General features: G+C 28.3%; 1 protein-coding gene across 5 annotated transcripts in view; it reads left to right on the top strand.

Annotated features, from left to right (window-relative positions):
• The window catches only part of LOC107453215 (cyclin-dependent kinase-like 4), a 138,009-nt gene that overhangs the window by 62,129 nt on the left and 59,861 nt on the right, over positions 1 to 16,019 (top strand). The window contains exons 1-2 of one of the 5 annotated variants that reach the window (XM_016069944.4): positions 1,912 to 2,364; positions 4,150 to 4,289. The exons of 1 other annotated variant lie outside the window; for it this stretch is intronic. In XM_016069944.4, the coding sequence (XP_015925430.1) occupies positions 4,207 to 4,289 (83 nt within the window). In that variant the 5' untranslated portion in view covers positions 1,912 to 2,364; positions 4,150 to 4,206. Of the gene's footprint in view, positions 1 to 1,911; positions 2,365 to 4,129; positions 4,290 to 9,095; positions 9,465 to 16,019 lie in introns of those variants that run through there. 3 more of the 5 variants (XM_016069943.4, XM_016069946.4, XM_016069945.4) reach the window with 3 other exon arrangements.

Here is a 16,019-nt window from a genome sequence, read left to right as displayed (position 1 = left end):
AAATTAATTTAACATATGAATATAATTAGTATTAATATTCTTGTGTAAAATAAATGATTACTAAATTGCTTTCAAAACATACGAAGTATAAAAATTATTTATAAAATACAGTCAATGTGGTGTTTGGCATGACATTTCGCTGGCCAGCGCTATATAATTGGGAGAATATGATGCTCTTTTTAAGAATGGAATTTATTCCTTCAAGTATATTCCAGAATTTCTCATGTGATATAATAGTTTTGAGGATAATGTCATTCTGAAGATCCACAATTTCTATCTCCAATTCTTCTCGCTTTACTTGAAGAAACTCTGAAATGTATGTTGCTATTACGGTTTATTTGGTTGGTAAAAGGATTAACAAAAAAGTTATTAAAGGCTCGATGATATTAAATTGTTGAAAGCGCTTTTTAAATTGATCTTGAAGCAATTGGAGGTTGATGACAAATGTTAATAAGCCAATTTCACTGTCACCTATCATTTTTTTCATGTTTGGAAAATGCACAAGACACTTCATTTTCAAATGTGATATTCACAAAACTAGCTTAGCTCTGAACGAGTTTATAGCCTCTATCATTTTTGCTTTATGTTTGCCCTTTCCCTGCAGCTCCAAGTTCAAATTATTTAGTTTTTTCATTATGTCCGTTATGAAAGACAAATCTGCTAGTCAAAGAGGATCTCTTAGTTCTAAAAATGTTTGATTTTTGGCTACAAGGTAATTTTTTATTTCTCTAATTAAATGTAGAAATCTATCAAGTACTTTACCTTTACTGAGCCAGCGTACCTCAGTATGTATCTGCATAGCATAAAATTTGCATAGCATTTATTGCGAAAATGGAAAACTGAAATATTTTATCGCTGGGTACAAGCAGCGGGCGCACCTAGATCGATCGACGGGCGCCATGGTGCCCGCGGGCATAGGGTTGGGGACCCCTACAGTATTGGACAGTAGCACGATGGGTTCAAGCATCTAGTCTTTTTCGTCATTAAGCCTTTTGAAAACATGCTTTAGAGTGATGGAAACGAAACTCCTCACTTTAACGCCACACAACAACTACCCTTCTAAGCAGATCGACTGTATTTTGCACTCTACACATCGACAACAGCGCCACCTCACCGCTCCCATATCCTATTTGCGCATGCTCACCCTTCTGTGAGTTTCAAGGTTAAATTGCCATTATTTAATTTAAAACCCTCGTATGAACTGGAAGGGAGCAGGAGAGCTCCGGACTTTAATGCCATGTAGATTATGTCTATACTCATATTTTACTTTTTACTCATAATTAATCCAGAGATGACGAAATAAATACTTATACCTGAAATAATCCTTTGTCATCCTTATTGAGGGTTTCATTAACACGAACCGAAAGAGAAATGTCTCACAATTATTGTATTAAATTCTTATCGCATATTTATTGTTATCGATAATAATCTATATTGTTGTCTACAATTCCCTATTTACCATTAGACATGATATTCGTGAAGCATTGTGAAAATATATTTCTAAATATTATTATCGTATTGGTTAATAAATATCAATAATCCAGATTAATCTATACATCATCAACCACAAAAAATATTTAATTAATTTGTAAATCTCGATTTCTAATATTTGTAATCATGTTCATCAACAATTTTCTTAATTTGTAAAATATAAATTTTTTACAAATTTGTAAGTTTTTTAAAACTTTTATAAATACGTAAATATTTTTAGTATAAAACATGCAAATTTCATCAGCGTTTCCATGAACCACAGCATGAATACAATCAGATTTTTTAGAAAATTAAGTATTAATTATGTCTGGCTATCTTTCAAAGGAGATGCAATATTTATATCAATGATCCGGAAATGCATCACATATTTATCGTAGTTAACTTTTTATTTCCGGTTTCATCGACCCTTCTGTCACACTCTCCAGAGTTTTAATGAGAAGTTTATTTACAGCAAAGCTTATTCGTGCGGCTTTGTCGCGATGATAAGTGTCATAGCTTCAGCCAAGATTCCATTTATAATCAATAATCCTAACGTGATTCTTAAAGGAAGCGGAAGAACTCATAAGAAAGAATAAAAGACCACACCCTTACGAGAATTTCAAAAGATGTCACGTAAAGAAAGTCACCAAAAGCTCCCTGACCCCTCGTCATTTCTTGCATCACGTTTTAAAATGTGAGCCAAATTATGCGAAAAATAAAGTTATTTTACTCGTAAGATTATTTTTTTGAAAAGGAATGGTTCTGTTGGAATAAAAATGAGCTGGAAATTTTACTATGCATTTATGCGCAGTTTTTTACTAAAATTATATTTCCATGCTTGAATATTTCAGAGATAAGTTAAGCAGCACAATATGAAATAAGAATTATCAGTATGTAATTACGAATATTTACTCAGTAATCCATTAAAGAAACTATGCCTAAAACGTTAGGTGCTAAATTTATTTTTTCAAATATTTCGTTACTATTTAACATATTATGCGCCAAAATAAATTTTGAAATTCCGCTTTCTGAGCTAAGTATTGATTTGGAATTTTACACACTTGAATATTTTCATCATAGCTAAGTTTTGAAAAAATTGTAAAATTAGTTTAAGAAATTAAATTTATCATAAAATGAATGATTTCTTTTTAAAAAAAACTAATGAGTTTAAAAGTTAATAAAATGTAATCTGCTAAATGTGTCAAAATAAATATTAAATACATAACTTGTTATAATGATTGCGGCTATGTAATTTACGCAGCTACGTAACTGTAAAGTTACAATTTCATTTGCTTGTAACGTTAAAGAAAATGTGAGCTGGTTTCGGCATGTGACTCAAGTCACTTTAAAGTATTTATCAGCTTCCATCATACTGTTTAACTTGTTAATTTAAATTATTTACTGTCTTACTAAACTTAAAAACAGTAATTGATAACGTATTAGCTCTACATAAGTATTGAGTTAAAATCTATTTTTACTGGTAGTAGCTTTTAAATACTAAAATTTAAAAAAAAAAGACACTCATACGCTATATAGTAAGATCCCCCCCCCTTATTTGCGATAAACAATTAGCTTTATTTATTAGCGAAATATTAAATAATGAATTCCTTTTGTAATATTCTTACTTTATCTTTTATTTATAAATGTCCCTTGAATTGCCATTGCGTCCTGAAAATCTATCAAGTACAACAGTGGCCAATAAAAACTTAGTTTTTTTTTTAAGCTTATTAACTTATGTTCTACAAAAGCAAAACTAAAAATTATTTTTGAACCAATTTTTTCCCAAGCTATTTGTTTATAATTTTAAACATCTTTATATAGAATCTAAAAGTTTTTTATTAATATTTTTATAAGATAATTTATTTCATAAAACAAAAATTGTTTGAAAATGCCCCGTTATCCAATTTGATTAATCATTTTTTCCATTAATACTAATTTAAGGATATTTATTCATATTATAATATTAATATCATTATTTTAAAATATTCTTCTTTTCCTGAAAATTACTTATAAAATCATATTAAACTAGTATTACAGTTTTTATACATAAAACTCGGGCTGGTTCCGTTGAAAGAAATGGTGATCCGTTCATAGATTTCTGTTTTACGTTTGATTATTTAAACAAAAAAAAGATCAGAAGTAAATAAAAATTTAATCAAAAAATTTTTAGAACTGGAAAGTTATTTTTAAAAACATTTCTATATAGTCAACTATGTCATTGGAAATAAGTAATAAACTATGATATTTTAACTATTTTTGCAATCTGTAGAATTTGGATACTACAGAGGAAAAGATCTACCACTTAAATGCAAAAGAAAACGCGCCATGGATTTATAAACTTCTTTTCGTTTCATTTGACATTAAAAGATGTTTCGATACATTTATTTCGATTTTCACTTTGTTGGCTTTAACAAAAGTGATATAAATTCTAGAAGAAAACAAAATTCTGCGCTGAAGCATTCTGCAAATTATCAACGTATGTTATGGAAATTTTTTTCAAGGACTTTTAACATATGTTAATGAAGGTGATTAAGGATCGTTCTATATTAGTACATTTTAATATTACCGAAATTTAAACTTCGGAAAGTTTATTTTTAATTCCCTTGCTACAGAACAGCATTATAAAAATAAATATTTATATAGCGTTATTTTATTACAGAAATTTTTTTAAACTTGTAGTTTTGGCTTTTTGTGTAAATGGAAAAACTATCAGAGTTAAATAAATGAAGAAAGAAAATGTCAGACTTTGATCTGTGGGACATGCTTTTATATGGAACTCGAAGATCAAAAATAAAAACACCTCCAATTATACATTTCAGGTAAGAAACAATCTATTTACTGATTATTTCATTTTGCAATTAGATTGAAGCCAACATGCAAAAACCTCTGTAGGTCAGAGTGGAATACATTTTTCTGGAAAATTCAAATCTGCAACGGAAAAAAGTTCCTATTTAAGGTTTTTTTTTCCCTCATCATCGACTCAGGGATTTTTTAAAATTTTATTTTACCTTCAAAACTGTATCTTAAATCAACAATAATGTTTATAAATACACTCTTCCTAATCTACTTAAAAATAATTTTAAGCAATTTTCAAGATCAATCTAAGTAAAGTATTTTTCAATATCTATTCTATCGATTTCGTTTGGATTATGGATTTTTTTCACTTGAATTGATATATTTTAAAATTCAGTTAAAAATTTGGAAGTCTTAGAATTAGACAAAGCTTCCAACCATTCAATAATTAAACAATAAAGGCAAAAAATAATTATAAGAAAAGCATTTTTTCCCATGGAAATGAGTTTTACATTGAGGGCTAAATTTTTTGCTTCTCCTAAATAATTCTAAAAATGTGTCGAAATATGGAGAAAATAAATTAAATACTAAGAGTACCAACTTCCGACCGTTCTCCATCAGAACAATAGTTTTCAATTTGCGACTGCGTCCTCCATGTTTTGAAAGTCAAGAATTGAAATCAGTCGAAAAATGTATGTTTATTAAAAGAAAAACACATTTTTTGTTTAGTTTTATAATTTAGAATATTTACAGAGTAAATTAATTAGCATGCATTAGACCAAAAAACCATTTAAGTTTCCGTCACAGCACGTGAAAACCCGATGTTTAGGATTCTCTAATTATTTATCTAATTTTTGATTGTTTATCTAATAATTGATTTTTAATTTTTGATTAATGTAAGTATTAATCATTAATTACTAATTATAATTATTGTTATTTGTTTATTAATTGGATTATTAATTACTAAGGTCTCTAATTATTAAGATATGGTTTTTTTTACGTACAATGCACAGTTACCTTTTTTTTTCTTTTTAAACAAGGCCTTAAAAAATATAACAAGGGTGGTCATTACGAAACACCTAGCAAAAGTGAAATATTATTTGTATATAACACGTTTGGGATTAACTTTAAATTCAAACTTTTAATGTTCAAAAATTATGGACTCTTGAATTCAGTAAATTAATCCTATTAATTTTAAATGTTTATACACTCTTTTAAATACACTGTTTTATCAATAACTGTATAACTAAGTTTCAAAATAATTTGTTTTTGAAATAATTGTTTTGAAGAAACAATGCCAATATTTATTATGTAAAAGAATCTGTCATAATCCGTATTTCCAAATTATTAACAAAACAAATTATTGACAGTTTCTTAGCATATCTACTTCATATACTTTGCATCATATTATCTATTTTATTATTTTATTTCCACTAAATTGCGCTATTGTGTTAGCTTGGAACGTAGTCTTTCTTTATATATATATTAAAAATATATATATTGTACACAAATTGAACACGAGTTTGAAACAATGAAAGCTTTCATCTTGATCTAAAATAATCAACGACATATTATGGCTCGTGTTTGATGACAAAAATGTAAATAAATGATGTCACAATTTTGTTTCAAAATGTCACAAGTAAAGAGAAATGCGTGATAAAAATATAAACTAAAGGGTTACATTTTTAAATTAGCAATAGTAAAAAATATCAAATTCATAAAAAACTTTCTGAATTGTATTGTTTAGTATTAAACGAAAGTATAGATGTCTTTTTTTTATTCATTTTACTTTATTTACGTATCTAGTTTTCTGTATTTATTTTTGTTTTATTTTTTTTTATTTATTTATTTAAATTTTTATTTATTTTAATTTAACTTACTTATTTTTCTCTTTTTTCATTATTTATTTTATTACTTGTTTTTTCTTTTGTATTTATTTCGTATTTTGATGCGAAACTTTAACACACAAATATATTTTTTTTACTAATAAGCACTAGGTTGATAAAAAAGTTTTTCTAGTTTAATTCCGTGACAATGTTTCTGATCTAATTCTGTGCTTGCTAGTGTGGTTTGGTAAATTTTTCGAAACAGTGCACAACCTTATTATAAAATCTGAATAAGTTTAGAGAACCATAACAGGTTTCTTATTTTATGTAATACCGTGTACATTAAGCGTAGTATAGCTGGATTCGGCTATTCTGCAATTAAAATCTACACTCAACCATTTAATATAAATAAATATATTTTCTTCTGATCATGTGGAATCAGTCTACAAAGCAGTATTTTAAACGTGCAACTTAGAAAAATTTTAATGTTGGGCTTTAAGACTCCAAAAGTCAATCATTGTGGACCAAGGCGTCTGATAGTTGAAGGAAATTTAATAAGACGGCCAAGGCTGTAAAATTGAAAAATTAGGCGAAATTTTAAAAAAGGTTTTTAAACTGTCATGTTAACTGCAAGTACATAAAACATATATTGTAAGCTAATTACGAGTAGAAAATAAATCAATAAATAAACTAATTAACTAATTAATTAGAAGAAAAATAAATTAACCACGAAAATAAAATATCGGTTGCGGATATCAAACGTATGAGTTGAGAAAGAGGTTACATCTTCTCGTGGTTAATTTGTCGCTAATTAAATGAATATTAAATATATTAAAAATTTATTATTCAGACTTTAGGCTTCTTTATAGCTTAACAAAATCAATTTATCGTTAAAAAATGTCTTTGTACTTAAGAGTGAATTTTTAAAAAAAATTACAGTTAAATTGAGCGACTCGTGGTGGCTCAGGAGATGAGGCGCTCACCTCCAAATGGCTGATCGATCGGAAATTCTGCTTTCGATTATCACTGACCACAGTTCTGACATAAAATATTCTTATTGGTAGACGAATCATGATTACAGTTCCGAGGGATTAAACCGTGGGAGTTTTTCCTAACTTGCCTAAATATGTTACGGGAATGCGGGTTAGTTCCATCAAAAAGACAACCGTAAATGCTAGTGTATCTCAGTGCTTAATCCTGGAGTTCCCTTGTCTTCCGGGTTCAAAATTGCAAAATTTCGAAGCTGAACATTGATAGTCGTACACCCAAAAGTGGGTCGGTTGTTCAACGCTTGTTATGAAATAAAATTAAAATATTTGAAATGGTGAAGCAGATTCCGAAATCTTGTCGTTTTTACATTTATTTATTCCAAAATGTGTTTTCCTTTTTGCACTTGAAAATGTGCCTTTTTTATACTATGTTAGATTTTGTGCTATGTTGATAGATTTTTAAGCAATAGTTTCTAAATTGAGCAAAATTTAAAAAAAAATTCATTACAAACATATCTCTTAAAAAATGGGAGAACAGAGTTCTTTATACTTTGAAGTTAAGAAAATACTGCGACAAATGTATTTATCATCAAGAAAAATCAAAACAGATTCAAGAAGGAGACTGTCTCTGATTGTGACAATTGTATACATAGCCAATCCCTTTTTGCACACTTTTATTACTAGATAGGGATTAAGCACTTTACCCAATGCTAAAACTTTTTGCTGAAAATATATTTGTAAATTCAAAGTAAATAATTTTGCATGAGCATTTTTTCTTAACATTTATATTAATTGTATGCAAAAAACACTATAAAAATAATTTTTTGCTTTGATAACAATCGTAAAAAACTTTTTAATGAGTTATACCGAATAGACTATAATACAAAAATTTAAATACTAACAAGTTCTTTCTAAAAGTTTTCAATTGCTTTATCTCTATTGAGTTCTAAGTTTTGAAAGTATATACATTTTAATTCTAATTATTAAGAAAGACTATTTTTAAAACAAAATTTCCTAATTCCTTAAGTATACACTGTTAAAAATTCCGCATAAAATTACGGTAGAAAATACTGGCACACTGAGTACAGCATCTGTAAAATCACTTTTGCTGTAAAATCTATTTCTACCGTAAAATATTATACTTTAATTTTTACAGTAACATTTATTTATTACAGAAGTTCAGTGATTTTACAGTAAATATTCCTGGAAAAATTATGATATATCAGCTTTTTTGTTCCATAAAATTTACCGGTAAAAATGGATTATACAGTAAAAAGTACAGGACTCGGTGTACCTGTACCTTTCACTGTAATTTTATCTGGAATTCTTTATCAGTGCACATGGACTGATACTCTCCAAATTACATTAGTCTTTTCAGCACATCTTTAATTTTCGAAGCAAATTAAATAAAATAACAATTACAAGTGAGACACCATTTCCTCTTTATGTTAAAACAATGAATCGATGAACTGTGATGTTAAAACGATTAACCAATTTATTATTAATTAAAAATAATTGTGAACTTGTAGAAGAGATGCTAAATATTTTTTTCCTGAGGTATTTTAATGATGTAATAACCCTCTGTCGGTCCTGCACTTTATTTATTTATTTATTTTTATTCCGACGAACATGCTTCCCAGCAGAGAAAGAAGATTTCTCTTATGTTATTCCTTAATCTAAATTTTTGTTATAAGTATAATTATTTTAGCCAGCAATTATATTTATTTAAGCTAGAAATATAATAAGTGATTTCTAAGGAATTTTTGTTTGAACGTACTTAATGGGCCCTAATTTCGATTTCAAGTTTGTTTTTAGTTTCTTTATAGGAAAACATAATCATTTTCTAATACCCTTTAATATGAAATCAAACATCAAGCATACTTAATAGATAAGTCAATAAAAGACCTATTTACACGTCTTCTCAAGTGCTGTATCAAGTATTATAAAGTTTTTCCTTAACTTGGACCTAATGTAACGGTGGCGATGGTTACCAGGGCAACCAATCTTAGCAACAAAGCGGGCGCGAGGTCTTCTGGCTTTGCTTTGATCACGTGGATATTGTGTTCGCACCACCCTCTCATTAAAAAATTCTGCAAGATGAAATTCTTCTTATTTATCTACTTCACTTGTTGGTTATTAATAGTCCAGATGGGTTAGTTCAAATCTGTCTTTGTTGGTAAGTCAACTCTAATGCGAGACGAACAGTCTGCCTTTCTCTACCTGCACCTTGTTGCTCCCGTAATAGGAATTGAACCTCGTTTATTGTTATTTTTTTGAACTTTGTGACTTATTTTATTAAGTAATAATATATAGAAATTAATATCTGTGCGTGATGGTTAAGCAACCTATCGTACAGCTATCACCTTGCTATGTGGACAAATGCGAGGTTTGTTTCTATGATTATTTTCTATCAGAAAATTTAAACATAATCATAATTTTATAACATACAAATGACTTTTTTTTTTTTTTTAAAATAAAATTGAAAAGAATAATGGATTTAATATGTATTATATGTGTTAATATGCATTATATTTATACTATCACTATTTTTAACTATTTGAACCTAAAGTAGTGATAGTTATAGGTCACATTTGGTTGTTTTTTTTTTAAATACTTTTTTGTTTAAGGTTGATTCGATAACTGGTTCACTGAATAAATTTCACAATGTAAAGATTTTGAATTTTAAAAAAATGCTTAAGTGCATATGTATTAAAAATTATACTTATGTCATGAAATTACCATAACGACTTTTAATCAAGCTAGTAAGAATTACAAAGTATTCACATCACTTGCTGGTAATTATGTATACAATTAGCATAGTTCTAATCTGTCTTTGTTGTCAAGTTTATTCCTACCTTTATTTTATTGTAAATGCCAACGGTATGCCTTATTGCATTTGCACCTTGTTGCTTTAGTAATCGGAATTAAAGTTCGTTTGTCATTACGTTTAAAGCTTCGCGAGCACTAAATACTTATATAGATTATTAATATCTGTACATGATGGTTAAATTATCCTTGTTGTACGTGATAGTTAAGATACAGTAATCACCTTAGGCACCTTTTTTTCCATAAGCCATTTAAATTTATTCCTTATTTCACAAGTTGTAAATGACATTTTTGAAAAAACGTAATTCTAAAAAAAAGTTGTTAAATATATATTATATTTGTGGCCTTATAATCTCAATCATTAAAAATATTTTTAACTCTTTAAATCTAAAATGGTTATACTTATTGTTTCATTGATTGTTTTTTTTTAAATGACTTTTTCATTCCTATAAGGTTGATTCTATCACTGGTTCAATGAATGAACTTGATATATGAATGTTTAGAACCCATTTGTAGTTAAAATTATAAATAGTTTAACATAAAACTATCTTAAAGAATTAAGGAAGCTTGAAGAAATTTAATTGAGCTGGTAAGAGCTATGCAACGAAATAGTAGATAATAAATTCCTGCCAAGTTCGTAAAAAATATTTAAAAATATAATAATAATATCGTCGTTTGCACAAAAAATAATAATACTGCATTTGCTCTAGAAAGTCATGATTCACATTTTGTATTTCCTCTAAATTCATATTAGCTTCCACACTTAAGCAGTATTTCTTTTCTATCTTTCAATATCATTAGATAATTTAAATTTAAAACATCTTATCTCGAATCAGATGTTGTGATTTGACACATCTAAGTTTTAGTTTATCTGACCATGTCAACTAAAGTATATATTCGATAAAAATACATTTACTTTAAGACCCATTTAGGAGAATCTTTAAATTAACTGAATATAAGAATCTTTAAAATATTGAAATTTTTCAGTTGTTAAATATCTAATACTATTTATCATTTTAAAATAGTACAAAAATTAAGCATTTATCTTTATAAGAAGATGAGAACCATGTTGAAATTTCAAATTTTTCTTCCGTTTTAAAATGGTAAAAAACAAACATTTAAAAAACAAATTTATTAAATATTTGATACTCATAGTGTCGATAATTTAGTTTTATCATCATACCTTAGATCAAGGCATAAAAACCATTTATTCGGAGAAATTTTCTTTTCAGTTTTGTATTTAGTTCCTAAATATGTGGTAATAAGAACTACATTTTTAAAAACCAGAATTTCCAGTAAACCGTTACCATATGAAGAAAAAAAAATCAAAATTATTGGTTTAAATACTATATATTTTGGCTTTATTAACCAGGATTATGGTTTTTCTTGCCCGATAGGTCATTACCATACAATGCAGAAATTTTAGCAGAATTTTTCCTCCTTTTTTGAAGTATTTTGATTTTTTTTTTTAAATCTTATCTTGCAATATTTCGTAAAATCTTTTCAATAATATTATAATTAATCCCAATTTGAAAAAATGCATTATTATGCATTTTTCTCATATCAAAATTTCCTCGAAATGTAAAACTCACCGCGAAGAAGGTAAGAAATGTTCAACGATTTCTCAGAAAAAAAAGACTATCGTCGATAATTCATTCCTTGATTTAATATCATTACTAAAATGCGTTGCAAGCGAAAAATCTGGACACGCTAAATCCCTAACAAACCATATCATTGTAATTTAACATTCTAGACAAGCCTTGATTTCGGCCACCCCTAGTCTGAGAAACTAAAATCTTAACATTAACTCATAGTGAAGGAAATTCTGGAAAAAATACTGAACTGTTTGATAATAACATTTCTAGTTAAAAATTAAAAAAACAATAAAATGAAATAAAAAGAAACAATTCTGGATAATAATATCAAAATATGTGGAATTTAAACAATTCACTTGGTAATTTTTCCATTCATATGGTAACGGTTTACCGAAAATTCTTGATTTCAAAATTATAGTTTTTACACAGTACTTACGCATTACCACACATTTAGTAAAAAATTCAAAATTGAAAATTGCAGTTAACCGTATAAATGGTTTTTATGTCCTGCTCTAAGGAAACATGATAAAATTACCAAATTTGCAGCCACTTAGCATGGCTAAAAACCCATTTTTAATGCTAATTTTACCAAAAGTCATTACCTAAGTGCTTTGGTAAAAATAACCGAGCTTCTATATATTTTCCAAAGAGCCAAAGGCATGGTAAATTTTACTATATTCTGGTAGTTTTGACCAAAATTTTTTTCTCAGTTTCAGGTAATTTTAAATCTTTGTTAATCAACCTTTGTTAATCTTTGTTTAATCAACCAGTTCAATAATAAACATTGCGTAAACAACTTTTTTCTCATTTTTATGGAAATTTTTATTTAGATCAGCTACTTCATTTGTGGAAAATGGGTGAAACAATATTATAAAAGTGGTTAACTAACATTATTCACTGTAGTGAAGCAGAGCATTGAAAGCAAATATCGTGGCATTTCATTTTAAAAATTTATTATTTTTAAATTTCGCATTTAAAATTACTTAGTGACACATAATGTACGTCCTTTTAATCTACCTTTTGAAATAAAATATCGCAAGGGCCAAGCAATCTCAATATTCAATACGTGCCCTTAGAATTTTTAAAGGAATATTCATTTTTATCTGATTGTACGCTAAAATATGTATAAGAATATATAAAATAAATGTTTCTAAATAAAGTTGAAAAATTGTCCCAAGTGCAAAAATGGATACCTAGTTGGAATTTTAAAATGTCAAATATAGACTTTGCAGGGATTTTGTTCTAGACCCGCCTATGCACGATTGGAGGGTTAACTCGTTGCACATGAACTGTACAGCAGCAACTTCCATGAGCATAATTCGTGTCAAACTTTCTTCGACGTAATTTATAAATTTGTGAAAATCAATTGAAATCATTATGTTAAAGAGATTTTGAAGAATTAATTCACACTATGACTATGCTTAACATACTTTTGAAGCAATTTTATAGACTTCGTTCTAAATCGAATCTTCATAAAGCGGTCTTTAATATTTTTGACTAATAAATAACGACAACAATTAACAAACGCTTCAGGTTTATTTTTTATGATTTTTAAGCCTGACCGATATACATTTATAATAAAATTAGCTCAACTTTGAACCCTAATAACAATACCTTGAATCATAATACCGTGCAAGTTTGTGGCAGCCATAATAAAGTACTAACTTGAACCATATGTGTTCTCTCAATTTCAACCATAGTACCATATAATCAAATTTAAGAATGTTATACACCAATTTATGTTTCAATTTAGTAAATATTAAGGTTGTAGAAAATTTTAATGATATTAGCTCAACATTGCTGCCAAATTTCTGACTATGCAATGTCTTAAAAAAATAGTTGAAATGACGATCAACTCATTGTAATAGTTTGAAAGCTATCTAATTTATGTGATAGTTAGAATATTAATTTTCATTTTCGACATTAAGTTTTTACAAACAAATTTTATAAAAAAAACATGTTCCTTATTCGTTTCACTGTTTTGATAACTAATCTGTATCATGTCCCAAAAAGATGCGATTTTCAATCTAATCCTACGTAAGTCAAGTATATTTTTAAAAAAGGAAATCTCATTTCTAAATTCTTCTTTCAAAAGTAAGGTTAAGAAAAATATCATGTAAAATAATCATTTCAAAATTAAACCATTTTAAGTAATAAAATAAAGAGTTTCTTAAAAAAGCTTTTAGTTAGGGTTCTAAATTGACTTAACTTCTATGGACTTAAAACTGATCCTCTTCTCTTGTATGTGAGTGAGGGTAGAGACAGTTTAACTGTATAAATTTGTTTCAAAATTAAAAGTTGGTAAACAAATGTAGTCAAGTCAAATGGAATTATATCATTAAAATAATGTTTCTGAAGAAGTACTAATTCAATTATCTTATTGCAATGCTCTTTGTAAACAAACACGAAGACAAGCGATTATACTTTCAACTTTTTTTCGCAATTTTTTATTTAATACTTGCAGCACATCTACGAGCTTTATACTCTGGACCTAGCTCAAAATGGGTCGCATTCATTTCATCGACAATCACTTCATCGACAAATCATTTCATCCACTAGGTCATTTCATTGACTAGGTCATTTCGTCGACAGGCCGTTTCGTCGACAAGGTCGTTTCGACGATAGGCCATTTCGTCGACATGATCATTTCGTCGACAGGGTCGTTTCGTCGACAGGGTCGTTTCGTCGACAGGCCATTTCGTCGACAGGGTCATTTCGTCGACATGATCGTTTCATCGACAGGGACATTTCATCGACAAATCATTTCACCGACAGGGTTATTTTGTCGACAGGGTAATTTCGTTGACAAGTCATTTCGTCGACAGGGTAGTTTTGTCCACAGAGTCAGTTCGTCGACAGGGTCATTTTGACGATAGGGTCATCTCGACGACATGGTCATTTCGTCGACAGGGTCATTTCGTTGACATGGTCATTTCGTCCACAGGGTCATATCTTTGGCAAGGTTATTACATCGACAGGGTCATTTCGTCAACATGGTCGTTTCATCGACAGGGTGATTTCATCGACATGGTCATTTCGTCGACAAGGTCATTTTGTCAACAGGGGTCATTTCGTCGACAATATTAAGAACAGATTATTTTGTAGGCAAAGTCATGCGTAATTTTGACACTAGTTTTATGATTTTTTACATTAGACGTTATACCCCTTGCAGTTCTTTGTAATTTAGTATATTTATGATGAAATTTTTTAAACCTAGCCTGATGCAAAATCTTAATAGTATGAAGTTGTCGGAAAAAAGCATTTTATTTGAAAATTGCCTGCTCTTCTATTCACATCACGTTGCAAAAACGAAACATTAATTGTATTTTACACATTTAAGTTGTATATTACGCAATTTTTTTCAAGTCATATTCAACACATTTATTTCTAAGATTAATTTTTAATGTGCATTATTGTAGATTAGCATCGCAAAAGCAATTGCAATAACTATTGTTAATGATTCTTGATGTAGGGAGTGAATGACGGGTGAAATTAGGAAGGAAAAAAAACGGTATATAATGAATCTGTGAGATAATGAAACCATATGGTCGATAGGTAATTTCAATGACAAGGTCTTTTCGTTAACAGGCCATTTCAGCTGCAAAAATTTTCTGTCGATAAAAAGAAAATTATACTTATATAATGTTCCCTCGCAATGAGTAAAGCGCATTAATACAGTTTAAAATCTTGTCAAAAAAAAGAGAAAGAGAAGGAACAAACTTTTGCAATGATAACAATGGTGATGTTTACAAAGAATTTAATCCGAAAAACACAAATCTTTTAGATAGCTAGTAAAATTACTTCTTGTTTTATCAAAAATTTATATATTCCCGGTGTTTAGATTTTTATTTTTTTCAAGCTCAGTTGATTTTTTTTTCATATGCAAGTAATCGTTAATTTTGTTACTATTGACATATTAATAAAATTTTCTTACATAAAATTTCAATATTTATATATTTTCTCTTTAAAAAAAAGATCGATATAGGAAAAAAACAAACTAAGATGTATGAGTGGCTTTTACGAAGGTTGGTGAGCGAAGTGAGCAAGGGGCGGAACTTCCTAGTATTATAAAAATCTTTGGAAAAAAATGCATGTGGGGAAAAATAAAATGAAAATCCAACTTGGAAAAAATATTGGGAAATAATGTTGATAAAAAATTTTGTTCTAACCCTCTTTCTCATGTCTTTGTCAGCTATGCTGCTGAAGATGGAAGTTTCTGACAATTCTTGTGAAATTTAAATGAAGTATTATTTGAAACAAAATCTTATTCTCGCATTTCCAGTTAGTTTTATTTCTTATTTAATTAATTATTAATAACGTTTTGGTGTTTAATAGTTTAATATGTATTTTATCCTATATGTTCCCTAAACATTTATAAGTTCTTTTACCTTATGAAATAAACTTCGTTAATGTAAAAAAAAAAAAAAAAAAAAAAAAAAAAAAAAAAAAAAAAACTCACAATGACTCCACATCCTCAGTACGCGATGCAATCGAAATGATATAAAAAATGGTTCCAAATC

This window comes from Parasteatoda tepidariorum, chromosome 11, assembly GCF_982258835.1.
Source record: "Parasteatoda tepidariorum strain Cologne lab strain chromosome 11, Ptep-v5.0, whole genome shotgun sequence".
In the NCBI taxonomy this organism is placed as follows: domain Eukaryota; kingdom Metazoa; phylum Arthropoda; class Arachnida; order Araneae; family Theridiidae; genus Parasteatoda; species Parasteatoda tepidariorum.
Note: the sequence above shows the minus strand (reverse complement) of the source record. Positions and strands in the feature narration are given on the sequence as shown.